General features: G+C 39.8%; 1 protein-coding gene across 2 annotated transcripts in view; it reads left to right on the top strand.

Moving 5' to 3' along the window:
* Positions 1-27,688, top strand: part of sorl1 (sortilin-related receptor, L(DLR class) A repeats containing) — a 193,544-nt gene that overhangs the window by 100,917 nt on the left and 64,939 nt on the right. For both annotated transcript variants that reach the window (XM_080214840.1, XM_080214839.1), the window contains exons 9-21: positions 1,032-1,224; positions 1,725-1,842; positions 4,847-4,920; positions 9,379-9,467; positions 10,027-10,205; positions 12,124-12,310; positions 14,368-14,496; positions 14,756-14,841; positions 15,618-15,790; positions 17,519-17,650; positions 19,479-19,570; positions 24,759-25,005; positions 26,499-26,637. In XM_080214840.1, the coding sequence (XP_080070966.1) occupies positions 1,032-1,224; positions 1,725-1,842; positions 4,847-4,920; positions 9,379-9,467; positions 10,027-10,205; positions 12,124-12,310; positions 14,368-14,496; positions 14,756-14,841; positions 15,618-15,790; positions 17,519-17,650; positions 19,479-19,570; positions 24,759-25,005; positions 26,499-26,637 (1,838 nt within the window). The remainder of the gene's footprint in view (positions 1-1,031; positions 1,225-1,724; positions 1,843-4,846; positions 4,921-9,378; positions 9,468-10,026; positions 10,206-12,123; positions 12,311-14,367; positions 14,497-14,755; positions 14,842-15,617; positions 15,791-17,518; positions 17,651-19,478; positions 19,571-24,758; positions 25,006-26,498; positions 26,638-27,688) is intronic.

Below are 27,688 nucleotides of genomic sequence, written 5' to 3'. Positions count from 1 at the left end.
ATTGCAATAGATCAAACGGATTCGAGCAGCCCTTTTCATCTGTTGACCATAATGCTAAACTGCGATCCTAACTGATTTTTCTACGGCTATGAAGACTAATGGGGGCATGCTGAAGATTTCTCTTCATCTAAACCTTTTCACAAGATCTTGAATTTGATTCATGCATCCAGAAAAACCCAACACAGCGCCTTGTATTTAATTAATGTCTTTAATGTAGAAAAATGTCCCTAAGGCATCTCAGAAGTATGATTAGGGCAAAACTGTCACTGTGCCAAAGGAGGAAATACTACATGGGAATGACCAAAAGTTATGTGTTTCGAGAAGAAGCAGGCCATGGAGAGAAGGCAGAGTTTAGGGAGAGTGTTCAAGAAGGGTGTCGGGCTGAAAGAGGTTAGAAATAGTGACACAATCAAGGGCATTAACATGAGAATAAGAATTTTAAATTAGAGTTGTTGCAGCCAGTGTGGAACAAGAGTAATAGGCTAGTTGAATCAGCTGAAATTTTGGTTTTGGGCCGCAGAGGTTTGGATGAGCTGAAGCTTAATGATGAGAAACTACATAGGGGAATGTTGGAGCTGAGTCCAGAAGTGGCAAAGGCATATTTTAGCCTTTTGGTGTCAGATGAGCAGACATGGGGCATCAGAAGTACAGAGTGGAAGTAGATGGTCTTTATGTTGGAGAAGATGTAAGATTTCTCCCCCAACTCTATCGTTTGAATTAGTGTCCCTCTCTCTTGGCTCCAGTAATTAACTAGAATTATATCAAGATGTGTTTTGGTCATTCCTATGATCCTTCGTAATGCATATGACATCTTGTACATAATTTTCTGTTCAAAATCAAATGAATGTAGTTGCTCACTTGCTTTGCTGCTCCCTGCCATCCTCTCTTCCCTCCTTTCTATCTCACCTTCAAACACAGGAATCTTGGTAATGTATGTAGGATTTAGTGAGATGTACAGTTACAGCCTTGATCCATCAAGAGCACTCCACTGTCTTCTAAGAAACTTGATTGTATATTTCTTAAATTCACAGATACTTTGCAAGCGAACCATTTGCAGATATTCATCGTGTAGAAGGATTGCGGGGAGTCTATATTGCTACCCAAATGAATGGATCTTACACTGAGGAGAACATGAGATCAGTGATAACTTTTGATAAGGGCGGAACTTGGGAATTGTTGCAGGCACCAGCCTTTGGCAGTGATGGTATTAAAATTGACTGTGAGGTAAGGATGGAGAAAGAAATTGCACTCATCTTGGGGCTATTGGGATGTGTTCTAAAGGTGCAGAGTTGTTGCTGGGAACATAGTTCCATATGTGTTAGTTTCTCTCTTCACTCACCCAAGTAGCCTTGTTTAGTGAATGTTGACCTGTTATTAGAGATTGATGGGTAGGGGGAGAATAATAAAGCTAGGTCTTCTCGAAAGCATTTTATAGTTTGTGGATAACCAACAGAAGCTGACATCTCTTTCATGATATCCTCTTGCTTCCTCAACGGGTTAGCAAATTCAACTGGATGGAATTGACAGCTTCAACTATATAGCACACCTTTTAACTTAAGTGCCTTGGGATGTTTAAAGAACCTGGAACCCCTGCTCTGTGGTTTCGTTACTTGTTGAAATTAGCACCGAGATTGTTTGTTTAATATTTGAACTCGCTGGATGTGTTTTTTTAATCTAGAAGTTGGGGTTACTGAAAGATGCTTCATTCTTGCTTTTTCTTGTAGTTAAACCAAGGCTGCTCGCTCCACCTGGCACAGCGTTACAGCCAGCTACTGAACTTCCAACTCCGCAGAATGCCCATCCTTTCTAAAGAGTCGGCACCAGGCCTCATTATTGCTACAGGTGATGCTAGATTTCTTTTGGTAAAGAAAACGTAACTAGCTTCAGTGCTGAGATTCACTTGCAATATCTTTTGCCTAGAAATCATACCCATTTGTGCTAATGAAAGGCCATCAAAGATTGGTGATTTTCTTTTTTGAGGCTGCTGTTCCTTCAGTAATTGTTTAGAGCAAAGCAGATGTTCTGTTTCTTCAATGGATTGCCTGACCCAGTTTGAATGCAGAATCAATCTGATATTTATGCTCCTCCTCCGTTTAATTTTAAACTAATGGAACTTTGGAGAGACACCTTACACTTTCTGCTCCCACCTGCAGAAACATGCTTGCACCACAATAGGGAACGAATAGTATTTTTGCAATACCACATGAATCTGTGATAGGTATGCCATACCTAGTACTTCCAGTTGCCACTTGGTTGTGGGGGGGCACAACCTCGGCATCTCACCTGTCGAGCTGTAAGGTTCAATGAGAGCATCTCTCCACGGAGTATTGTCCCATCAGTTGTAATTAGCCAGGCAGCATAGCTTGTTATTTGATTACTGGGAAGAAGGGAAATGAGTTGATGGATTCATCTCTTTCTCTGAGGGTCAGTAGTGTTTGGAATTCTCTTCCCCAATGAACAGTGGAGGCTGGGCCATTGAATACATTCAAGGATAAGTTGGGCAGACCTTTTTGGTGTAAAAGGAGTTGAGGGTTATGGGGGACAGGCAGCAGAGTGAACTTAAAGCCTTGATCAGGATGTGATCTTTTGAATGGTGGAGCAGGCTTGGGGCTGAATGACCTATTCCTTCTATTCATTTTCTTATCTTGTCCATTTTCTTTTGAGGGTAGTAGAAATTGGAAGTTCTGTGCTATGAAAGCAAGCATTTCTGAAAATTAATACTTAGCTTTTTTTTCCCTGAAGTTAGTTCAAGATTGAACATGGCTATTGAAGGACCGGTTATAACAGTTTTTACTTGAACTATTTAATTCCCACTTCCCGTAATGGAGGGAAAACTCTGCCATACAAGTTCAGTGGTACTTATGGTTGCTTAAACTGCTGTTTAAGCTCAGTAACCACTCCCTGTGCTTGCTGATTGGCATTGGTTCTGCCTCTCCTCTCTCCACTCTCCATAAAAGTCTTGTATTTAAAATGATCAATTTCTTATTCAGTTTCTCATCCCTACACTCTGGAACCACCTTCTATCTTAAATTGTCTGCATTCTTCCAACTTATTGATTGCTATGTTTTTAGTCATCTGAGTGCTGAGCTGTGGGATTTCACCCTGGGTCCATGTACATCTTTTTTTAAAAAAAATACTCTTCTACACACTTTGGACCTAGTTTTTATTCAGCCATTTTCTCTCTGCTTTTCTACCTTGTCAATTTCTGTCTGACTATTCCTCTGTTAATTGAGTTTTCTTTGCCAACAGTACTTTGCAAATGCATGTTATGTAGCTGATGGAGTACTTGTGATTTGATTTGATTTATTACTGTCACATGTATTAGTATACAGTGAAAAGTACTGCTTGCGCGCTATGCAGACAAAGCATACCCTTCATAGGGAAGGAAAGGCGAGAGTGCAGAATGCTACAGTCATAGCTAAGGTGTAGAGAAAGATCAACTTGATGCAAGGTAGTTTACAGCAGTCATAATTTCTAATTCACACGTATTTGAGAGATGTTGCAACATTCAGATACTAGTGAATTAAAGCCCTGTTTAGTTGCCAAATGTTATTTAAATGTTTTTTGTAAGAAATGGGTTTTCTGGATCCAATTACGTGAATGAAAAAGTGACATGCAATGCCTCTAAGGTAAAGGTGACTGAACAGATGTATAGAGTATCTTCAGTTCAATAGAGAAGAAGGGCAAGGTAATTGAACATTCTGTTGCTAATGTCAACATTGAATTGGCAGTTTAAGGATCAAGTGAAATGTTTTGAATTGTTTAAAATGATGATTTGACTTGCTGTGTAATTGGGTAATATAGGTGCTATCCCTCAAGCCTGCTGTTTTCATATCCATATTACCTCACTGATACAGATGAGGTAATTTGGGGCTTTTCATAGTGCTCTGCAACTTTAAAAAAGTATATATTATTCCTTGATGAACTGTCATTTTGGGGCAGCTCAGTGGTTAGCACTGCTGCCTCACAGTGCCAGGGACCTGGATTCAATTCCTGGCTTGGTTTGCTGACTCTGTGGAGTTTGCACATTCTGTGTGTCTGAGAGGGTTTCCCCTCATAGCCATGCTGGTTAGGTGCATTGGCCATGCTGAATTCTCCCTCGGTGTACCCTAACAAGTGCCGGAGTGTGATGACTAGGGGATTTTCACAGTAACTTCATTGCAGTGTTAATGTAAGGCTACTTAAGAAGAACAAAGAACAACCCAGCACGGGAAACAGGCCCTTCGGCTCAACGAGCCCGCGCCACCACTTCAACAAAGCATTTTCCTACACCTACCCTGCCCCGTGTGTATGTGAATGGTACCCCTAATGTAGCCAGATCCAGGGGAGAATAGTGTAGGGTCAATTTGGTACACCAATCAGCCTAAGAGCACATCTTTGGGGTGTGGGAGGAAACCGGAGCACCTGGAGGAAACCCACGCAACCACAGGGAGAATGCGCAAACTCCCACAGACACAAGCCCAAATCCATGTATCTGCACAGCTAGCAGGTCTGCTGGTCCAGGATTAAGCACACACAACGACACAAAGTACTAGGCCACTCTCAGCCTCCAAGAGCAGCCCACGCATGACCCACTGTGTGCATGCCCCTCATTTGACAACAAGGTGACCACTTGTGACTAAAACTTCAATTGTTTGGTCAATGCATACCTGTAATCTTTCGTACATTTAATCCTAAATGTTTTTACATGTAGAACACGGTCATGGAGGAAAATATACATGTCCATATGAATTTCAACCCATCTATAACCTAATATTTTCAGTACTTGCCTTGATCTATGCTGTCATTTATCGAAGGATGTAGTAGTGGTTTCATGTGTTTCTTTCTTCCTGCCTCCTTCCCTCAGGTTCCATTGGCAAGAACTTGGCAAACAAACCAAATATCTATGTTTCCAGTAGTGCTGGGGCTCGGTGGCGTGAGGTAATGTGTTTTTGTATGATCAGTTTAGTCAACCAAAGCTAGCTGCACTAATAAAGGAAAATGTGGTTTTTAAATTGAGATATTGAAAATGTGGGAACATTGCTTTTAGAATGGGAAAATGATGAAGTTATATAACCAAAGAGCAGTTTAGTTTTACATTGTTTGTTTGAAACTTATTGGGGAGAGCACTGTAACAAAACGTTTTAAGCTGACATTAATTCCAAAGTGGGAAATTTGTAAATAGTAGAAAGCAAATGGAACACTTATGAAAAAATCAATCAGGAATTTGGGCCAAAATAAATTGTAACTCTGTGGGAAAGTGAAAAAAGATAAAAACTGTGGGACATGCAAAGGAAGTCCAGAGGAGGAATTTCTTAGTTTCAAAATTACAGTTTTGATTTATAGTTGGAGAAAGAGGTGATGATTTAGTTTGGGCAAAGCATTAACCAAGATGCATATAGAGTATAATATACAACTGAGCAATGCTCAGCTTAGTAGAATTGAAGACTTGTGCTCCAGAACGAGTCATGCCCCTATCCAAGCTGTTCCAGTTCAGCTGCAATATTGGCATCTACTCAGCAATATAGGAAAATTGCCTAGGAATGTCATGTCCACAAAGCAGAACAAATCCAACTATGCCAGTTACCACCCCATCAGTCAACTCTCCACCATCAACAAAGGGATAGTAGGTGTCATGGTGGTATAAAGTGACACTTAATCAACAATAATCTGCTTGTGACACTCAATTTGCGTTGTGCCAGGGCCACTCAGCTTCTGACCCCATTACAACCTTGGTCAAACATGGTCAAAATAGATGGACACGAGAGGTGAGATGAGAATGAATGCCCTAGACATCAAAGCAGCATTTGACTGAGTGCAGCAACAAGGACTCTTAGCAAAACTGGAGGCAATGAGAATTGGAAGGCGAGGGATGGTGCGGGGAAACTCTGTACTGATTGGAGTCATACGTAGCACAGAGGAAGATGGTTGTCAATGTTGGAAGTCAATCCTCTCAGTCCTACGACAACACTGAAAGACTTATTCTGGGTAACGTCTCAAGTTCAACCATCTTCAGCTGCTTCATCACTGATCTTCCTTCCTTCCATAAGGTCAGAAATGGGGATGTTCTCTTCAATGTTGAACGCTATATGTGAATTCTCAAATACTGTTACAATCCATCTTCAATGGAGCAAGATTGGGACAACATTTGGGCTTGGGCTGATAAGTGGCAAGTAACATTTGCACCACATGATTGTCAGGCATTGACTACCTCCAAGAGAGAATCCAACCATCTCCCCATAACATTCATAAAGACATTACCGTTGCTGAATCCTCCACTTGCAAAATCCTGGGGAGTTACCATTGGCCAGGAACTAAACTAAACTGAACTGAACCAGCTATATAAATGCCATGGCTACAAGAGAGGGTCAGGGAATTCTGTGGTGAGTAACTTGCTGCTGACCCTTTTAAAGCCTATCTGTTATCTGCAAAGGCCAAGCCAGGAGTGTGATGGCATATTATCCAGTTGTCTGGTTGAATGCAGCTCCAACAACATTCAAGAGCCTTGACACCATTTAGGAAAAGGCAGCCTGTTTGGCGCTCAATCCTTCCAACATTTACCCTGTCCAATACCAGTGTACTGCGGAAGTCGTGTGTTCCATTTACAAGATGCACTGCAGCAACTCATGAAGGCTCCTTCAACTGCACTTGCCAAAGCTGTAAACTCACCCACCCAGGGCAGCAGATGCAAAGAAAGACCACCACATGCAATTTCCTCTACAATCTCCTGTCTGAGAAGTGTATCGCTGTTCCTTCTCTGTCACGGAGTCAAAATCTTGGAACTCCCTCTCCAACAGCACTGAACACGCTTGCGCCACATGGGCTGCAGCTGTTCACAAAAGCAGCTCATCACTTCCTTGAGAGCAATTAGAGATGGGAAATAAATGTTGATCTAGCCAGCAAGGCCCACATTCCGTGCTAGAATAATAAATATTTATTGTGTTGCAACGGAAGACCGAGATAGTGTAGTGTTATTATTTTTATCCATTTAGGGGAATAATTTTTTATTACTGGCTCTAACCTAGAGTTGTCTGTGCCAACAACCAGAGAAATTGATGTCAAATGTTTTACTTTCTAATCAGACAACAGTAAGTTACTAATCTAGACCATACTGACAAATTGTTCAGTATGCCAAACCACCTTGTTCAGGAAGACACTTCAGTGGACATGGTTGTTAGAGTCTTGCACCAGAATCAAAAGTATATTATGAAACCAGACGAGACCCAAACAATTTTTCTATTTGAAAGTATATTTCACTGCAGGACTAATTTCACTGACAAATTATGGGTCTTTTATTAAAACAAACATTATTCATAACACAGTTTAAACAGCATTCTAACAAAATTAAGCAGCTTAATTTTTAACCATTGAATAATCTTTAAACATGAAAAGAAAGCACTCTGATTTCTAACTTATCACTATTTAAGTTCCAAGCATGTAACATCCTTAGACTTAAAACCCACTTTAAATATAGTTAGCAGTTACAGATATGCTTGCACTTATTTAGGTTAATGGCTATGAAGCTTCCAGAGAGATTTTGCAGGGAGAGAGCAGACTTCTATCTTTTAAACAGCTCCAGTCAGCAATGGAACTCCATGCTGAACCCAGGAAGCTGTTTCTCTGTTACAATCCCAGCTCTTCCCATTTCTTTAAAAAAAACAGCTGTCATTCCTTTAATCCAAAAAATTTGGAAATCTCCATTTAGAAACAACAGCCCATTAACCTTCTGTTAAATAAACACTTAATGGCTAAAATGTCTTAATTATCCTGTTGTCCAACATCCAAACTGCCTGTAAAAGAAGAAGAAAACACTGAAGGAGGCAATGGCACAGTGGAATTATCACTGGATTAGTAATCCTGAGACTAAGGGTAATACTCTGGGAACTTGGATTCAAATCCCACCATGGCACAGCACATTTCACCAAGGTGAAATTTTAATTAATCAAAAATCTGAAATTATATCTGGTGATGACCATGAAGTAGGTCCATGCTCTCAAGACCAACCGCAACATTGTCATCGAACCAGCAGATAAAGGAGGGGCTATTGTCATCCTGAACAGAAGAGATTACTGCAAAGAAGTGTACTGGCAACTAAACAATGAGGAACACCACAGACAGTTACCCACAGATCTGACCAAAGAACACACCTGTCAACTCAACACTTTGATCAAGACCTTTTTGATCTGGACCTTCAGAGTACCCTCCATGTTCTCATCCCACGTACTCCCCATGTTGGAGATCTCTACTGCCTCCCAAAGATATGTAAGGCAAACACATCCGGCCATTCCATCGTATTGGGCAGTGGGACCCTGTGTGAGAACCTCTCCGGCTACGTCGAAGACCATGAAACCATTGTCAATTGTCATTAAAAACCCATCTGGTTTACTAATGCTCTTTAGGGGAGGAAACCTGCTGGTCTTACCTGGTCTGGCCAGCATCTAACTCCAGAGCCACAGCACTGTGGTTGAATCTCGAATGCCGTCTGAAATGGAAGGCAGTTAAGAATGGGCAGTAAATGCTGGGCGCAACCACGTTCTAACCTAGAGTTAGAACAGCCAGATAATGGCTCATTATCTTGAGAGCATTAAATGCTGGCCTTGCATTGCCTTATCCTGTGAACAAATTGTAAAAATTGCTGTTTGTGGGAGCTTGCTCTATAAAAGTCAGCACTTCAGAAAGGCTTCATTTTAATTGTACCTGCTTTGGTATGTTCTGAAGGCTTGAAAGATGCTATAACAATATAACTTCTGCCCTTTTGCTTGGAGACCACAAGCTACTGCAATTCCTGACATTTTGCCAAAGTGTTACTGATATTTTTTCAAACCTAGACATGTGAAAGATAATAAAATGGTAAGAGTATTGTAAAGTTTACAATCTGCTTATTTTCCATCTAACAATACTAGTAATGCTGGTTGAAACAGATTGTTGTTCTGCGTGTAGCACATACTGCACCTGTTGTATTTGGTGCTATGGCACATATTTGACTTGCTTTGCAAAGAAAACTTTGAGCTGCCATAATCCCACTTGTATGAAAATAAATGTACCACAGGATTATAATTAGGATACAGAAACGCTAGAACAAGACTTTTGAGTTTAACTGAGACCAGATACTTTCTGACAAGAACAAAAGTAAAATAAGCCAGAAGAATTCCTTGGCTCATCTTTATATACCTTCTTGAAGTGAATTGTTATATAAATGTTTTCATTTTTATCAGGGAAATGCTGCACAATGTATGCCATGGCACAGCAGTTGGGAACCGCTGATCTGAGTGTGTCAGACCAACAATACTGTTTGGAGAGTGATGGGGGGGAAAAAAGCACATGTGTGTGAAAAAGCAAAAAATGATAGTGTAAAGATGACTTGGCATTCTGAATCTGACTTTTGTGTTTCTTGTTCAGGCCCTTGAAGGTCCACACTATTATTCTTGGGCTGATCATGGTGGAATCCTGTTGGCAATTCCTCAGGGATCCCCTACTACCCAACTGAAGTGAGTAAACCAAAAAATTGACTCTTTCTTCCTGCGTAAAATAAAGTGAGCTGTAATGAGAAACTTCATTTTCAATTACTTTTTATGCCATTTTTTGGTTTCTTTTCCCATCCCTAATGTAGTGTTCAGTTGAAATTTTATTTTAAGATCATATTTTTAAGCATTTTTGTAAGATCTACATAAAAGTAAAGTTAAACTTTTTATTAGTCACAAGCGAGGATTACATTAGCACTGCAGTGAAGTTACTGTGAAATTCTCCTTGTCGCCACAGTCCGGCACTTGTTCGGGTCTATGTACCTAACCAGCACGTATTTCAGAATGTAGGAGGAAACGCATGCAGACTCCACACACAGTGACCCAAGCCGGGAATCGAACCCGAGTCCTTGGTGCTGTAAAACAGCAATGCTAAGCACTGTGCTACTGTACTGCCCAATTATATTTCACTGTTGTATGAATTTGATACACCAGAGATGTGTAGAAGTGAAAATTCTTCAGCTGTTTAAAAACCGATAAACTGCTGCATTGTTTTACATGTGCATCAATCTCTTTTAATAAAAAGGTACAGCACCAATGAGGGAGAGACATGGCAGATTTTTAACTTCATTCAAAAGACTGTTGTTATATACGGATTGCTCACTGAGCCTGGGGAGAAAAGTACGGTTTTCACAATCTTCGGATCGTACGCTGAACAATCCCACAGTTGGCTAATACTGCAGGTCAACACAACATTAGCATTGGGTAGGTTCATGTTGATTTCAGTTCTTTTCGTGAAACTGGCACCACTCTTTCCATTCCCAGAGAAGGCTTGGGAAGGACAAGGTTTAACCCTGACCTGCGTACTAAATACATTTTCTTATACATTCTAAATCCTATTTGCTTAAATTCCCTTTCTTACTCCCATTTGGAGTTGGTGATTTCCCCAAGACTTTCTCTCGTGTGTAACCCCTTGACTGTGAACATTTGAGGAGGCATTGCATCTGTACTGGTTCCAGTTTTTGACCAAACTCCACACGTTTAAATATTCAGCATTCCACCACCGCAGCTTTAGGGGCACGGTGATGATTATCTCGCAGGGATGACCAAATCATGGCTTGTGTCGCATGCAGCTCTTTGACATACAGTGTGGTTCATTCCTTGTGTTGCAAAACCTGCTAAATTGCACGTTTGAAGGAGATTACCAGCTTGTTGCAGCCTTAGCATGAGCAACTTTATAGAGGGAGAGAACCAGAGAGGTGGCAGTGGCACTTGGAGGATGCAGGGAGGAGGGTTAAGATCATCGATTCATTCCAGCACTGTTTTATGATTTTTGTCTGTTTTATGTAGGGTTGTATGACACAGCCATTCTCTCTTTGGCTTCCTCACCTACCCCCTTGCTGAGCATGTCAGTGACCCAGATTTGTTTTCATCATGATCTGAATTGTGCATGATGTAAACCTAGAGCATTTAAAGTTGAAGATACTGTCCCAGAAGTATGTATAATAGTAATGAAAATCTCTCTGCAAAGGTTGTTCATATGGTGTTGACCTCGAATGTCTGAGGATTATTGAATGCGGCTCTAAGGTTCAGAAGGCTTGAGAACCTATTATGTAGCTTCTATAGTTATTTCGGGTAGTATTCACTAACTCAACACCAACAATTGATCAAAACTATAACCTTTCTTGTGCTTAATTTTATTTGATTTGTTTCTAAGTATTTTGACATAATCCTTGACACGTAGGTAACCATATTGTAGGTGTTTGAAAAGTGATGCATGTGCATTTGAGAGGATAGATTGTCTTCTCATTTCTTAATGGTTGTGCATGTGGTAACCTAACTTGAAAGGCTGAGGGTGGGCAGAGGAAACAAAACCAAATTCCTGCTACCTTGATTGACTATCAATGTGGTGGGAGCAACAGCAACAATTCTGCATTGCCCAAATTTCATCAAGTGCTGTAACTAATATGATTAGTTTTATTGCTACAAAATGATATGAAGAGAGATGGGGCCAAATTATAGAGCGCACAAAATTTCAAGAAAATTGAAGTGGGATGTGGGCTCAAGTTGCATGACTCATCAGGTAGTTCCTAGAACAGTGAATAGATATTGAAATGGACTTTAATCCATTTTTTATTTTGAATTATATTTGATTTAGTGAACTGAATGGTATTTGCATTTTGTTCTTTTTTTAGAATTATCTTTCTGTTAACATATTGCAAACAAAGTTCTTGCGTTTAAGTATTTCCTCCATACCGACTGAAAAGTTAAGATTTTTTAAAGTTGCACTTTAAAACAAAAAATGCATGGTGGCTGGCTTGCTAATTACCTTTTGAGCAGATAAACAAACTTTTCCATTAGAATGTCAGAATCTATTCATTTTCTAATTAATTTTTACTAGTTGTAAAAGGATCATTGTTCACTTGTGAACTTAGCTTATGTATTCCACCCAGTCCACTTTTTAAGCCCAGGTGTAGTATGACTGAAATTGTATAGGCCTGATTCCTTTTCCAGTTAAAGGATATGTCATGCAAAAAGACCTGATTTTGCTGATTTGACAGTGAATGTGCAGCCAGACAAGAGGTGATGGACTTACCAGTTAACAATTTGCAAATTATCCAATGTGTAATCTTTCTATTTTAAACTTAAAAATGCAAGTTCGTTCTTGTATCTTCCTTTTAAGGAGTACCTTGTTCTGAGAATGATTACAAGCTGTGGTCCCCTTCTGATGAGCATGGGAATGAATGTTTACTCGGTCGGAAAGTTGTCTACAAACGAAGAACCCCGCATGCAACCTGTTTCAATGGGGAAGACTTTGACAGGCCAATCACAGTCAGCAACTGTTCCTGTACAAGAGAAGACTATGAATGGTAACTAATAGAGCGAGTATTTAAAAGAACAATGACCATTGATGGGTTTTATAATTGCACCACACTGCAGCTTTAAAAAGGTAACCTGTATTTGTATGATGGGTGTGCCCTATCAATTCTCTCTGCCCAATACCTGTGCATTTATTTGCTTAAATTATTCAGCAGAGTGATGTTTTAAATAAATCATGCAGTGCCATATTTTGTTGCATTCTCAGCAAACATTTGGTGAGTCTGTGATGTGGTAACATATGGAAAGCAAATTATTCTGTGTTCCCTGAATGATGGCTCATGTCCTAATTTAGGAAAATGGGATTGTGACCATTGTTAATCTTGTGTGAGGAATGAATCACTGTCTATTTTAAATTTTATGACAGATCATGACCCATTTTTTGGAAGAGTGCAATATTGGCTGTCATGTATTTGCTTGGCTTAACTATTCCTGTGCAAAGGAGTGATCTATTACTATTGGGTAACCCAGATTGAAGTTTCAAAGTCAAAATCAAATATTCTTCCAACATGCATATATAGGATTATTGTTAGTAGTTTTAAAAAAAAACTGTCAAAAAATCCATTGTGGGAGTTTCACACTATTCAACTGTAGTACATCTCACTCTTTTTGTAACTGACCAGCTGAAAGAGTTGCAGATCCCTTTTTGAGCTATATCAAGGACGTCCACCAGCCGGTGGAAAGGGGGATGGAGGTGTACATTTGCACAAATGATCTATATCCACTCTTAAATTAATAATTGGGATTACATGTATGACATAAGGGTATAATTGTCCAATTACAACTTGTACACATCTATCTAATTATATCACCAAGTGTGTATTTCTTTCTATTTTCTTCCGGACACAATTTTGATAGCTATATTTCTAACCAGTGGTATATCAACTCCATGTCTATCCATGTCCATTGTCCCTCGTTAGCATAGATACTAACAAGCTGCAGCTGTGTATCGTTCAGTCGAGGCCTTGCATATGCTGTACAACTTGAGGCCTTCCTTGTAAGTAGGAGTTTTATGGTCCTTGACTATTATCTGGATCTACTTTAATCAAGACCTTTGGTGTTCAGTTTTCCCTGTTTAGCAGCTTGTGTGACTTTTAAACTTGTGTGATTATTAACCTTTTCAACTTTAAGCTGGGTTATCTGATAGTAATAGATCACTCTTTTGCATGGGGATAATTAAGCCAAGCAGTTGAAGGTTCCAAGTTTGATCTCTGGTTTGTATATAATCTCAGCAGGGCTGAGGGTAAGCGTTCATTATTTGAAGGTCAGACTGAGTGTTAGAACTGAACAAGTTAATAATCAAAAAATTAGAGCTTGGCCATTCAGGAGTGGAAACTACAAGTACTCTTTCGTAGTGTAGTGATTGGCAATGTACTCTGTCCAAAACAAAAAAACTGAGTGCTAAAGCGCAGTTAGAGCTTTCAAGAGTTAAGTTCAATAGGTTTTTGTTAGTAAAGGGGATTAAGGGATGGAGTCAAAGTACATATCATCCACATCCAATTGTCTGAGCTGTCTCGAAGGGTTGAATAGCTACCAGGATTCCTAAATTTAACAAAATGCCTTGTGTTTACTAAAGATTTATTTTTCTATTGCAGATCTGTCATAAGTTTGTATTAATTGTGCATTGCTGGATCTTTAGGCTGTAGTGTTTGTGCAGTATTGAGTAAAAGCTAAATGAAATCAGAGGTGATGAACATATCCGGGATTTGAAATTAATTTTTGTGCCCCGATATTTCAGCTGGAGTTGGCATTTGCTCAAAAATTGTAGACATTTTGTCTGAAAGCCCTGTAACTTTTACAAGGTTTCTTGATTATTTTACATGCAATCCTATTCTTGTACTTCTTGTAAACTTTAGTATTTATAAACAATGTTTTGTTGAAATACAAAATGTGCTGGAGGGAACTATCTGGCAGCCTCTGTGGAGAGAGAGAGAGAGACAGCTATAGAGTTCGTATGACACTTCAGAACTGAAGAGAATTTTGTTGGCTAAACTTTTTGAAGAGTGCAAATTTTGAAGAGTCCTTGATTCTTTTGAATTCTTATTTTTAGTGACTTCGGGTTCAAGCTGAGTGAGGATTTGTCATCGGAGATCTGTATCCCTGATGCAGAGTTCACAGGCAATATGTTTGCTCCACCTGTGCCCTGCCCTGCTGGCTCCACATACAGGCGAACAAAGGGGTAAATGTTCACTAACTCATGGTCATTTGTACGGTATTAATCCCTCATCTCGGGGCTTCCTGAAGTGCTTTGCAACCAATGAATCAGTCTTGCATCTAGTCGTTGTTGTAATGTAAGCAATTTTACCAGCTTAAAATTCAGCTGAACTTGTACTCATTGGTTAGTCTATCTGTTTAGTTTGGATTCAAGAATGGATGGGATTAAAATCAATTGTGGAATTTTCAGTGTAAAGAGACATGCACCTAATTTGTTTTCCCAGTTACCGTAAGATTTCTGGTGATACTTGCAGCGGAGGTGATGTTGAGAATCGTTTGGAGGGGGATTTCCTGCCCTGTCCTGTAGGAGGCAAGTTGAAATCATTTACCTTTTTTACCTGGTCTTTTGTAGTGAGTGGTAACCAGGTGCAAGCAACATTAATATAAAAGATTTTATTGGTCTAATGTGAATGGATTTGGTGGCTGTTTGCCCTCCTGAAATGTTAATTGTTAATGTGACCCTTTCTTCCCCAGATGATACCAATCATTTTAGTGTCCTGGATATAATAATAGGCTGAGAAGAGAAAAGTAGTTGTGGCCATCTTGAATGGTTTAATTATTTGAATTGTGTTCTTAAATTTCGATCCAGAGTGGGGGGAAGCACAAGTTACCCATCGGGAATAGGCAGTACCCTTCCACTGAAGGGCAGTGAGTAGAGAGAGAAAATGGACCCACTTTTCTTTGTGCCGTGACCAAACATGGAATTTCACTGGTGTGTGGTTGGCCCTCCCATTTTCCGTGGAAAAGCAGAATCAACTTGCACGACAAAATTGATGGATTCTTCCTGCAGTAGTTCAGATGTCACAAGCTCCCAAACCTAAACATTAAGAAACAAATATGGGATTGAGATCATGTTGAGCGACATTTGCAAGTTAGGAGTGTATGGGGAAGGGTAATGTTCGCAGTGATTATTACAGCAACTAACTGGAACACAGCAAAGTCTCATGGGTCTGAGAGGGCAAGTCTGCCTATTTTTCTTGCAGAACAGTGAATGACAAGTGGGATAAACAGAAAATATGAAAACAACAGCAATTTACATTAATGCAGTAGAACATTCAGTACATTTCAATTTTCTTTTGATTGCAGAGGAAAATGAGTTCCTACTTTATGCTCTAAGGACCACTATTCATCGCTATGATCTTTCTAAGGGCACAGATGAGGTATTGCCACTTCAGGGTCTACGAGGCACTGTATCTTTGGATTTTGATTATGCAAACAACTGCATATATTGGGCAGATATTTCGAAGGATGTTATCCAGGTGAGCACATTCTGCTGTTAGATTTTGGAATTTGTGCTGAACAGTGTATAAAAGTTTGAAGACATTTTTGGAGTGAGAGTTTCGGTGCCAAGCCAGCATTTATTGCCCATTTGTAATTCCCCTTGAGAAAGCAGTTGTGAGCAATTTTCTTGAACTGCTGAAGCCTGTGTGGTGTAATTATATTCACAGTTCTGTTGAGGAGTTGATAGGATGGTATGACTTGGGGGTGGAATACTTGCAAGTGGTTGTGGTGCTCCTATGCATCTGTTGTCCTTATCTTTCTACTTAACAAATGTTCCAAGTTTGCAAGGTAGTGTTGCAGGAGCCTTGGGAATTGCTGCAGTGCACCTGTAGGTGTTATACACTAGGTTTGTTTTCATACAGCAAATAAATCTCATCTTGCTAAAATAATTTCCAGAAGCTTAGTTTTATTTTTCCAAGCCTTTTCACGGGATTTGAGCAATACCAGTATTGATTGCCCATTCCCAGCTGAAAGTGATGGTGAGTTGCATTACTGAATTGCTGCAATCCATGGTTCTCCTGCAGGGTTGGCTGGAGGGGTTTGGTACAACTCAATGGTTTGTTAGGTCAGTTGAGAGTCAACCACACTGCTGTGGGTCTGGAGTCGCATGCAAGGAGAAAACCAAATAAAGATGGCAGACTTTGTTCCCTGAAGGGCAGTACAGAATTGAGAAACATCGATATTTTTGGAGTTTGGAGAAAGAGGAACACGTGCATAGAAAAAGGAAATTGCAAAAGAGAGACAAGTAGATGAGCAGTACTTAAATACGTTTTGGCACATTAACTGCATTGGTATCCATTGATGTGTTGCCTTGGAATCTGATGTGATTTGGGTCAGCACTAATTGCTGCCCGACTTCTAAATAGTAAATTTGCAAGTGATATTTCAGAAATCAATAAACCTATTTGCTTTGCTAATGCCGTTTCAAGTGCAGCAAAGCTTTTCATCTTGCACTCATCTGGGCAGATGCAAGAATACCAAATTTCAAAGGGAACAACAATTTGTATTGCAAGTGTATTTGGTTGACAATTGGACTTTGACTGAGGTGCTGCTATGTAGAATGTCTATCTTTTTGTCCTGTCTTAGTGCAGACTTGGTGGGCTGAATGGCCTCCTTCTACGCTGTAGGGATTCTAAGAGTAAAACAAAAGTTCTAAAGCAAGCTTTCAGTATTATTCTAATCTGTACTGCCAAGCAACTATTTACAGAAAAAATGCAATTTGGTTTCAAGTACAGATATCCTTGGTGTTAAAACTTGAACTCCCAATGTTAGCAAGAGATGAAAAAGAATGTTCCAAATATACACTTGGATGTTATGGTACTGTTTTTCTTTTGTCAAATGCATCACCTGAATCCTGACCTTTTGTTAAATATCACAGGATAAGTTTATCTTTACAACCTATTCCTGGACTTGGTGAAGATGATTAGCTCAGTCTCATCTGGGTTGTGTCTTTCATCTGTATTTTAGTTGGTGCCCAGGTGGTCTTGATGAAAACGTTTGGAATCTTGCATTGGGGTATCATGTCAACATTGATGAGGATAATGTGGATAAACTGGGATTTATTTTACATTTACAGAATTTGATTTTGGTCACAGAATGAGGTATTAAAAGTCGTATGTGGTGCACTGAAACATTCATTTATTGTTTTGCTACTATTTGGGCACCAGCTTGCCAGTGTTCTTTACTGATTAATATTTCTTCGCTCAGCGTTTGTGCTTAAATGGAAACACCAGCCAGGATGTAATCATCAGAGAGGGCTTACAAACAGTGGAAGCTTTAGCCTTTGACCCCATCAGCAAGCTTCTCTATTGGATAGATGCGGGAGCAAAGAAACTTGAGGCAAGTAATATATTTCAGTTTAAATGTTAAATGTCCGTTGTTCAGAGGCTGGGCTGATCACCACAGAGTGAAGAACAATGTGAATGAGACTTAACCTGGCCCAAAATGCCACATCTCAGCAGCTGGATCAAGAGTACCTTGGATAGAAGTGGATTGCCAGATGCTGTCCATTAAGCAATCGCAAGTGATGTGGGTGTGTAAATGGGAGGAGTGAACTGTGAATGGGAGGGCTGGGTATATTTGATGTAAATTTTGTAGTTTAATTGATGCTAGGTTAATTGGTACTTATTAATAGATTAATATCTACAAGAAATAACTTCAATATTGCTACTGTTTTAGTCCAAAACCTTGCTGTATGTATTCTACTAACTTGTTAAATTATCATTTAGTTTTAAACTACCTGTAATGTGTTCAAAAGTTTAACCTTTTTATATCGGCAATTGTTGAGAGAATTGAATCAGTCCTGACAACGATTGTTAATAAATAATGCTGGTTTTTGTGAAAAATAAGGACAAGGTACGGCACTGCTGATGTTCAGGAATGGATATTAGATATCCTGTTCTTCCGAAGATTGGGATTCATGCTGAACTACAGTTTCAGCAACCTAATTAGTCAAGTTGCACATCTGTCTGTTTGAGCCTAGATTATCAGCAAGTTACAAGTCTGGTCATGTCTGCAAGTTCTCTATTCCAACAGAGAGAACCTTGGATCAGCAGTACAAGTTTATTGCTCTTCCTCTCTGTCTCTCCTAGTCTGTACCATTCTGGTGGAAATGCCGAGGACTTTCTGGGTTTTTCTGTGACTCAGCTGCGCTGCTATGTGGTCTTGAACATGCTATGTCTTTTATTTGAAAGAAGAAACTAAGACCATAAGATATAGGAGCAGACTTAGGCCATTTGGCCCATCAAGTCTGCTCCACCATTCAACCATGGCTGATGTTTCTCAACCATTTTTTGTTCGTAAACTTAGATTCTTGAATGGCAAGGGGATCAATCTATCTCCTGTCTTAAGTACACTCAATGACTTTGGCCTCCACAGCTTTCTGTGGCAGAGAGTTCCACAGACTTACTTGGGATCATGCTGAAACAGGTGTCATAGCCTTAAAAACACTGTTTCTCAACCTTTTTGCTATAAGACTCGATTGTTCTGATCGAAAATTTTGTCGCGTTTCTAGCAATTTCAAGTACAATGTACTTCGCAGGCCTTGAACCCTATTAAATGGATATAAATTTGCAGTGCAAAAACCTCCTGATGTAAAGTAGAAAAAAGGAAGATGTGGCTCTGCCATATATCTCTATTTAGATAAATGAATTTTTACTCTGATCCAGCCTTTAGTTTAATTTCAGTCCAGCCAGTAGTTTCAAGAAGAATTTCATTGTGGTAGTGACAAATCCTACCCACTGATTTTTAAAAGTTTATTTATTAGCCACAAGTAAGGCTTGCATTAAACTGCAATGAAGTTACTGCAAAATTCCTCTGGCCGCGCCTGTTCGGGTCAGTGCACCTAACCAGCATGTCTTTCAGAATGTGGGAGGAAATGGGAGTACCTGGAGGAAACCCATGCAGACACGGGGAGAACGTGCAAACTTCACACAGACAGTGACCCAAGCTGGGAATTAAACCCAGATCCCTGGCACTGTGAAGGAGCAGTTCTAACCACTGTGCTACCATGCTGATTTTAAGAATTCCATTAAATAAATTCATGCAATTAGTTGATATCAACCTATTATAATAGTTCCAATTTTAAAAATATTGTTTGATGGAAAGCAAAGTTTGGGAGAAGAAAATTTTAAATTTTAATTTGTAATTTACTGTCTCATTTTGTTAGGTTTCAAACCCTGATGGAGACTTTCGTGTAACGCTACTGAATTCTACTACATTAGATCATCCAAGAGCTCTTGTATTAGTTCCTCATGATGGGTAAGTTTTAGAAAACAATGTCTCTATGGTGTATAATATTGTATAGCTAGTCAGGAAAATCCAAAAGTCCCTACAGAGATAAATTTCTAGTAAGGAACAATGACCAATAACAGATTTAATTTAGTATTGTCACATATATTAGTATACAGTGAAGAGTATTGTTTCTTGTGCGCTATACAAAGCATACTGTGCACAGAAGAAAAGGAGAGGGTGCAGAACATAGTGTCAGTCAAAGCTAGGGTGTATGTAGCTTCCAAAAACTCAAGATATTTAGAGTGGTACTAAGGAGCATTTTTTTTAAAGAGTCATAAATGGGAGCTCTGTTCTAGTAGTCAGCAACTGTTAATAACTTCATGGAGGTCACTGGTCAATGAAATAAGATTTTTGTTAGACCACGTTTGGAGTATTACGTACCATTCTGGTTGCCCCACTACCAGAAGGATGTTGATGCATCGGAAAGGGTGCAGAGAGATTTACCAGGATGTTGCCTGGTTTGGAGGATATGGACTATGAAGAAAGGTTGAGCAGGCTTGGATTGTTTTCACTGGAGCATTGGAGGATGAGGGGGAACCTGAAAAAGGTTTACAAGATTATGACAGACTTGATAGAGTGGATAGTCAGAGTCCTTTTCCCAGGGTCAAAGGGTCAATTACTTTGGGGCATGGGTTGAAAGTGAGAGGGGGAAAGTTTAAAAGAGATGTAAGGGGCAAGTTTTTCAGAGGGTGGTGAATGCCTGAAATGTGGTGTTGGAGGAGGTGGTGGAAGCAGATTCTGTAACAACGTTCGAGAGGCATCTGGATAGATATGTGATGGGCAGGGAACAGTGGGATATGGATCCAGTAGAGACAAGAAAATGTTTGATTAGAGAGGCATTTATGTCAGCAGAGTTGGTGGGCCAAAGGGTCTGTTTCTGTGCTGTACTGTTCTTTGTATTAACACTGCAATAAAACTACAAAAATTCCCTAGTCTCCACAGTCTAGTGCCTGTTCAGGTACACTGAAGGAGAATTTAGCATAGCCAATGCACCCTAACCAGCACTTTTGGACTGTGGGAGAAAACTAGAGCATCCAGAAGAAACCCATACAGACATGGGGAGAACTTGCAGACTCTGCACAGAGAGTGGCCCAAGCTGGGAATCAGACTGGGTCCCAGGCACTGTGAGGTGGTGGTGCTAATCACTGTGCTGTCCCTGCTTATATACTTGCTTATACTCGAAATAAAACTTCCAAATTCAAGTTTCCTTTTTGACTACACTCCAAAAACTAATGGTTATCAGGAATTGAATTGGTTAGAAGATTTGCAAGAAGGGTGAGATTTATTGGGCCTTCTGCTTGCCTCCAGTGGGATTATCCCTTCAAATTTCCTTTAAACCCTTGCACATTTATAGAGTCCCAATTCAGCACAGGTATCACTTGCATCTTGAACATAATCATCTTGGATTGTTCTTTAACACTCGATCTTTGTATTTAAGTGCTCACCTTTTTCTTTCTTGCTCGCGTTGTTAGTATAGTCCTTCCAGTTATCAGAATGGTTTTTTACACTTCTTTAGCCAGCACACCTAAATTTCAGTTGAGCTTTGCTTGAAAGAGATGTTTGCTGCTGCAATTTGTTCCAAACTAAACTGCTTTAAAATCACAATCACAAACAGGGTTCAAATTTCCTGTAGTTAATTGACCTTTTTTTCCTATTGTTTATGGCCCAAGCAGCTTGGTGACTTGATCATTTCATAGAAACAGATGTCTTTGGACAAGAAATTATCTTCCAGAAAGTACAATCACCCCAACATAAGTTTTTCCCCAAAGGCACATACACCATCCCAACTGGAATAGCAGTCCGTATCAGTCTCGCCTCCCCTTCTTCCTTAGCCCAGGTGTACTGTAACAGCAAACCAGCTACAGTGGATTAACTCTCTTTACCTTCTGGAAATTATCTTCTGGGTAGATTGCACCAGCTGAACATTAGTTCACTGTAACAATGGCTGAACATTAGTTCAGCTGCCATTGTTACAGTAAGAAATCTCTCAACACCAGGTTCAAGTCCAACAGATTTATTTGGAATCACAAGCTTTTGGAGCATTGCTCCTTCATCACCCGTCATCACCTGATGAAGGAGCAGCGTTCCGAAAGCTCGTGATTCCAAATAAACTTGTTTAAACTGATGCTGAGACTTCTTACAGTGCCCACCCTAGTCCAATGCTGGCATCTCCATATCATTGTTACATTTGGGTTTGTTGTTGGCCAATTTGAAAGTATTATTCCTGAAACTTCCCGATGCTGACTCTGATTTAAGAAATTAATTTATATAACTTAGCTAGTTTTCCTCTTTAGCATCTGTGAATTTGGTTCTTTTTGAGCCTGAACTTTCCTCACTAGAGGGCGTTTAGATGCACTAAATAATAAACCCAAATACAGGTGTGCCACCCAATGGTGTGAGAGTGCATTGCAGGAACTGCACTATTAACAGCTGCGTTTTAGACCAAGAGGAATTATTTTGTCACTGTCTTTTTATGAGTTGAATTGCCACCTCATTGGATGATTTTTTGTTTTTCTTTTCTCCAGTGGGTGCTATAGAAATTTCTGATGCCAGCATTGGATTGGGGTGGGCAAAGTAAGAAGTCTCTCAATACCAGGTTAAAACTCAACAGGTTTATTTAGAATTATGAGCTTTTGGAGGGCTGCTCCTTCATGAGGTGAGTGAGGACAGATCACTCACCTGATGAAGGATCAGTGCTCCGAAAGCTCGTGATTCCAAATAAACCTGTTGGACTTTAAGCTGGTGTTGAGAGATGACTTACTGTAGAAGGTTCTAGACCATAACGTAGTCCTCATTAAAATAGTCACTTTCTGCCTCTACATAAAGGTGTCAATTTATTATTTAATAAATTTCCAACTGTTGACAAGCAAACCTCGCTTGTGCCATTTTCCTAAGCCTTGTCCTCTGTTTTGCCCTTACCTATTGTTTAGCTTTGGTATCATTTAACAAATGGACAGCTTTTTCCTGTAACGGTTTGCATTCAAGTGGCACCTCTGGCATAGTCAGACACGATGTGGGTATGCTGGCGTTGGACTGGCGTAAACACAGTAAAAAGTCTGACAACACCAGGTTTTAGTCCAACCTATTTATTTGATAATATACTCGCAAGCTTTCGGGTTAGCCCCTTCGTCAGGTGGGGCTAACCCGAAAGCTTGCGAGTATATTATCAAATAAATAGGTTGGACTAAAACCTGGTGTTGTCAGACTTTTTACATAGTCAGACATCCCAAGTGCTTCAAAGCATTGATTTATCGAACAAAATGTGCCACCGAAGCATTCGAGGTGACATTGGGCAGATGACCAAAGGCTTGGTCAATGAGGTAACGAGAGTCTTCCTACCACAGGATGAAACTGAGTAAGGCTTTTCAGTGAGATTTGATTTGATAGTTAGAATTTTTTCCATGTGAATTCCTCCCTCAAGTTAAGTTCCTGTATTTTTGGACAGAGGAAACGAGCAGGGGCCTCCTTCTAGGCCTTTGCCCCATTGCACTCTTTAAACACATGCCATGTAGTACAAGAGAGCACTTCTATAATCGCTTTGGGTTTCAGATGGACAGTGCTCCCCTCTGCCCTTTTTAACCTTTTTGTTTTATCATGACTACAAATTGGGGTCATGTTTTTTAAATTCATTGCTTGAATTGAGTGAGTTGCTAAGCTATTGCAGGGCGTCTTTTAAGAGTCGACCATATTGCTAGGGAACTGGAGTTACATTTGGGCTAGACCAGGTAAAGATAGCAGATTTCCTTGCCTAAAAGGCATTGATGAACCAGATGAGTGTTTCCACCAATTGACAATGGTTTCATCATCATCATTATCTTAATTCCAGATTTTTATTGATTGAATTTATTAAAATTCGAATTTTACTATCTGCATAGTGGGATTCCAACCTGGGTCCTTGGATCACTAGTCCAGTGACGATACTGCTATACTATCACCTCCTCTAAGTAGAGATAGGAAAAATAAAATCAATGTGATCTGGCTTGCCATCTCATAAATAAATGGTGACCTTGTTGCAGTTGGCATATGCCAAAAATATAAATTCGACTTGTCCCTATGACCCCTGCATTGTATGTTCTGGCACTGTCATGTGGTTCTGAGTGTTATGTGGTTAAACACTTGGAGTGTTTGCTGGTAGCACATAACAATGTACATATAGCCCAAGCTAACTCCATACTTGCTTCTATACCAGTTTCTAAACAGTTCACAACTGACTCTAGTCTCAGGTCATGTGTCTTGTAACATCATACTATTTTTTGGTCCCATTTTAATCCTTACTATGCTATATAGCCCTACAATACACAAATGGGTTCTGTGCTTTGTTAGAGTCTAAGTGATTTCTGTAACACTACATAGGTCTGCTGTTTTAATATAACAATATATACAAAATGACAGTCCTCTGATCTCATTTTTACATCCCTGTCTGCTGGAAATTATCTCCTCTTCCTTTGTCATCCATTGACTCTGGGAACTGAATATGAAGTATCCCATGAACTAACTTGTATTTATACCAAAATATCAGTGCACGGCCCTGCTCTCTCCCTCTCTGTGACAAGAAAACCTCGGTGGGGCAATGAAACATTTTTGTGCATCTGTTTTAAATCTTTGATGTAATGATGAGCACTATGTAACTTCTCTTACAACCACAAAAGATTAATTACTTTATAAAGAAATATGGGATCAGTGGTGGCCCTTGCCCAGTTTCTTGATACAGTGGAGTGCTTGATTTGAAAAAGAAACACTTTGATTTTGGAGTGTTGCATGTTGAAGTGTTGAGTGATGCATCCTCTTGGTCTCCAGTGGACGGTCTTATCTAGTTTTTTTTTCGACAAAAGCATGAAGTATATAGATTTACGTTTACTGCATTCTGTTTGAAAATTGCTCTTGTTTTGAATATTTAATAAAATTTGAATTTCATAGAGTCCAGTTTTCAGTTCCTCCAATCTAGCTAGGATTGCGTGTTGCTCCTGAACCCTTGTGTTATATGATAAGACAGTCAAGGAAAAGTTACTTCCTTTTTCTTTTTAAAACTAGACTGCAAGTAGTTTTTCTTTGTTGTTGAAAGGATGCTTGTTCTCTGTTGCAGCAAATGTTGATGCAACAGGATGGATATTTTATAAGATGTTGAATTTTATCTGTGCTGATATTCTCTCCACAGCCTGATGTTTTGGACAGACTGGGGTGATGATGCTGTTGGAATTTACAAAAGTGAAATGGATGCATCTAATGTCAGACGAATCGTTACTGATGGCATTAAATGGCCTAATGGAATTACTGTGGATGGCTCTTGGATCTATTGGACTGAAGCCTATGTTGACCGAATTGAGCGAGCTGACTTTAATGGTGGTCAGAGATCAGTTGTGATACAGAATCTTCCCCATCCATATGCCATTAGTGTTTTTAAGGTATGTGACTTGAGGTACTGGCCTATCATTGTCACTTGCAAAATATGCATTTGAGGAGTCAATGACTAGTTTTTAAAATTTTGGTAATTGTGAAGTTAGGTGTTTGGGGAGCAGCAGTTATAGTGATTGCTCCTTAATAGATTTGTTTTTGAAATTGGCCCTATTTGATCTAGTTATTAAACAGTTTCTGTACGTTAAATAATAAGTGCATGGGATGTAAATAGTTTTCATTTTGTCCTTTTTTGACAATTAGAATTTTAATTATGCTCAGTAACCATTTTAGCTTCCATAAATTGAAACATAGTAAAATTATGATGAAGTCTTTCCGTAAGCAAAACATTGAAACATACGCAGTCAAACTGCCACTAAATATTTCCTCCGGTTAAGTTAGTAGTGATAGGACTGTAATGACATTGTTATTGCATCACCTTTTAAATACTCATAAAAATCATAGAAACCCTACAGTGCAGAATGAGGCCATTCAGTTCGTCAGGTCTGCACTGACCAGAGTCCCACCCAGGTCCTACCCCTATATCCCTACATACTTACCCACTAATCCTCTAACCTATGCATCTCAGGACTCTAAGGGACAACTTTTAGCTTGGCCAGTCAACCTAATCTGCACCTCTTTGGACTGTGGGAGGAAACCGGAGCACCCGGAGGAAACCCACGCAGATACGAAGAGAATGTGCAAACTCCACACAGACAGTGACCCGAGTTGGGAATCGAACCCAGGTCTCTGGAGCTGTGAAGCAGCAGTGCTAACCACTGTGCTACTGTACCGCCCAACTCAATTGACAACGTAGATTTTTGTACCTGTCCAATTACTGGCCAGTTTTTATTCTCCTTTTCTGAATGAGGAAATGTGCTCAGGTTCAGCTCCACAAGTTTTGGAAGTTCTCTGCATGGTCCAGCTGGCCAGCATTCCTGTGCAGGGCTTTGAGATAACTTGGTTAAGCATTTGAGCAGCTAGTCTAATCTGATACTTTGGTGCATTTCTGAGGAAATACTGAATTTGGGAAGTGTTTTTTTTAATTTATCCTCTAGGATGTGGTATAATTTTAAGGCCAGAATTCAATTACCCTTGGGAAGGTGGTGGTGAATTGCCTTGTGCTGCTGTCCCTGCAGTGTAGACATTTCAACATGCTGTTAGAGGTTTTTGATCCTCTGATGGTGAAGGAATAGTGAGATGTTAATTCTAATTAGGTACAAATTCTACAGCACTAATGAAGTGGAACATGGAGCTCTCCAATCAATATTCCTCCCTCAACTACTACCCATAAATGACGGATTTATTCATTTAATATTTGTTGAACCCTGATGTTTGTAATTGACTGCCACAGTGAATAATGTAGCAGCGTTCAGAAGTAATTAATTGGTGTAAAAATGTGCTTTGCGATGTCCTGAGGTTGTAACAATTTTCTGTAAATAAATAAATGCAAGTTTTTGTGCAGAATGCTATGCATGCACTAAATTATTCTTACTTTCTTCAGAATCAGATCTACTGGGATGATTGGTCTGAAATGGGCATCTTCAGGGCGAATAAGTATGATGGCTCAGGTATGGAGGCTCTGGTCACTGGTTTAACAGGAGTAATGGACATGAAGGTGTTCCACAAGCAAACAACACAAGGTAGCAGCTTTGGTTAAGTACTTTTTGTGTTCCTGGTCTACTCAACTTAAATTTTGTTTGGTTGCCAATAAAATGTTAATATTACCCAAGAATCTTTTGCCAGTGCAAAAAGAAGACTTGAAGAGCAGACCATAGAAAGTTGTGCAAATTATCTGTGGACCATCTGACATATCTTATTAGACAGCCTGGCTGTCAACAATGGCATGGTTTCTAGGGAGTGACGGATTGGGGAGAGAAATTATACACGTGCAGTTTTCTAATTGTATACTGATTTGTGATGACCTGGTGAAGGAGTTTTCAGGTGAGCAGAATTGTCTGCTTATTTGATTTATTATTGTCACAGTTATTAACATAGTGAAAGGTATTATTTCTTCTGTGCTTTACAGACAAAACATACCATTCGTAGAGAAGGAAAGGAGAGAGTGCAGAATGTAGTGTTAGGGTACATAGCTAGGGTATAGAGAAAGATCAACTTAACGCAAGGAAGGTCCATTCAAAAATCTGACAGCAGCAGGGAGGAAATTGTTCTCGAGTTGGTTGGTACGTGACCTCAGATGCTTGTAGCTTTTTCCCAAAGGAAGAAGGTGGAAGAGAGAATGTCCAGGCTGTGTGGGGTCCTTAATTCTGCTGGCTGCTTTGCCAAGGCAGCAGGAAGTGTAGACAGAGTCAATGGTTGGGAGGGTGCTTTGTGTGATAGATTGGGCTACATTCATGACCTTTTGTGGGTGGTCTTGGGCAGAGCAGGAGCCATACCAAGCTGTGATACAACCAGAAAGAATGCTTTCTATGGTGCTTCTGTAAGAGTTGACTTGGTGAGAATTGTAGCTGACATGTCAAAGTTCCTTAGTGTTCTGAGAAAGTAGAGGCATTAGTGAGCTTTCTTAACTGTAGTGTCAGCATGTGGGGACCAGGACAGGTTGTTGGTGATCTGAGCACCTAAAAACTTGAAGCTCTTGACCCTTTCTACTACGTCCTCCTTCGGTAGGTATTTTATAATAGTGCCCACTTCTGCAAAATAAAACAAAACAAAACAATGCATTAGGATTTCCTC

The sequence above is a fragment of the Carcharhinus amblyrhynchos genome, chromosome 29 (assembly GCF_965287045.1).
Source record: "Carcharhinus amblyrhynchos chromosome 29, sCarAmb.v2.hapA, whole genome shotgun sequence".
NCBI classification, from domain to species: Eukaryota; Metazoa; Chordata; class Chondrichthyes; order Carcharhiniformes; family Carcharhinidae; genus Carcharhinus; species Carcharhinus amblyrhynchos.
This window is presented reverse-complemented; position numbering and strand designations above follow the sequence as displayed.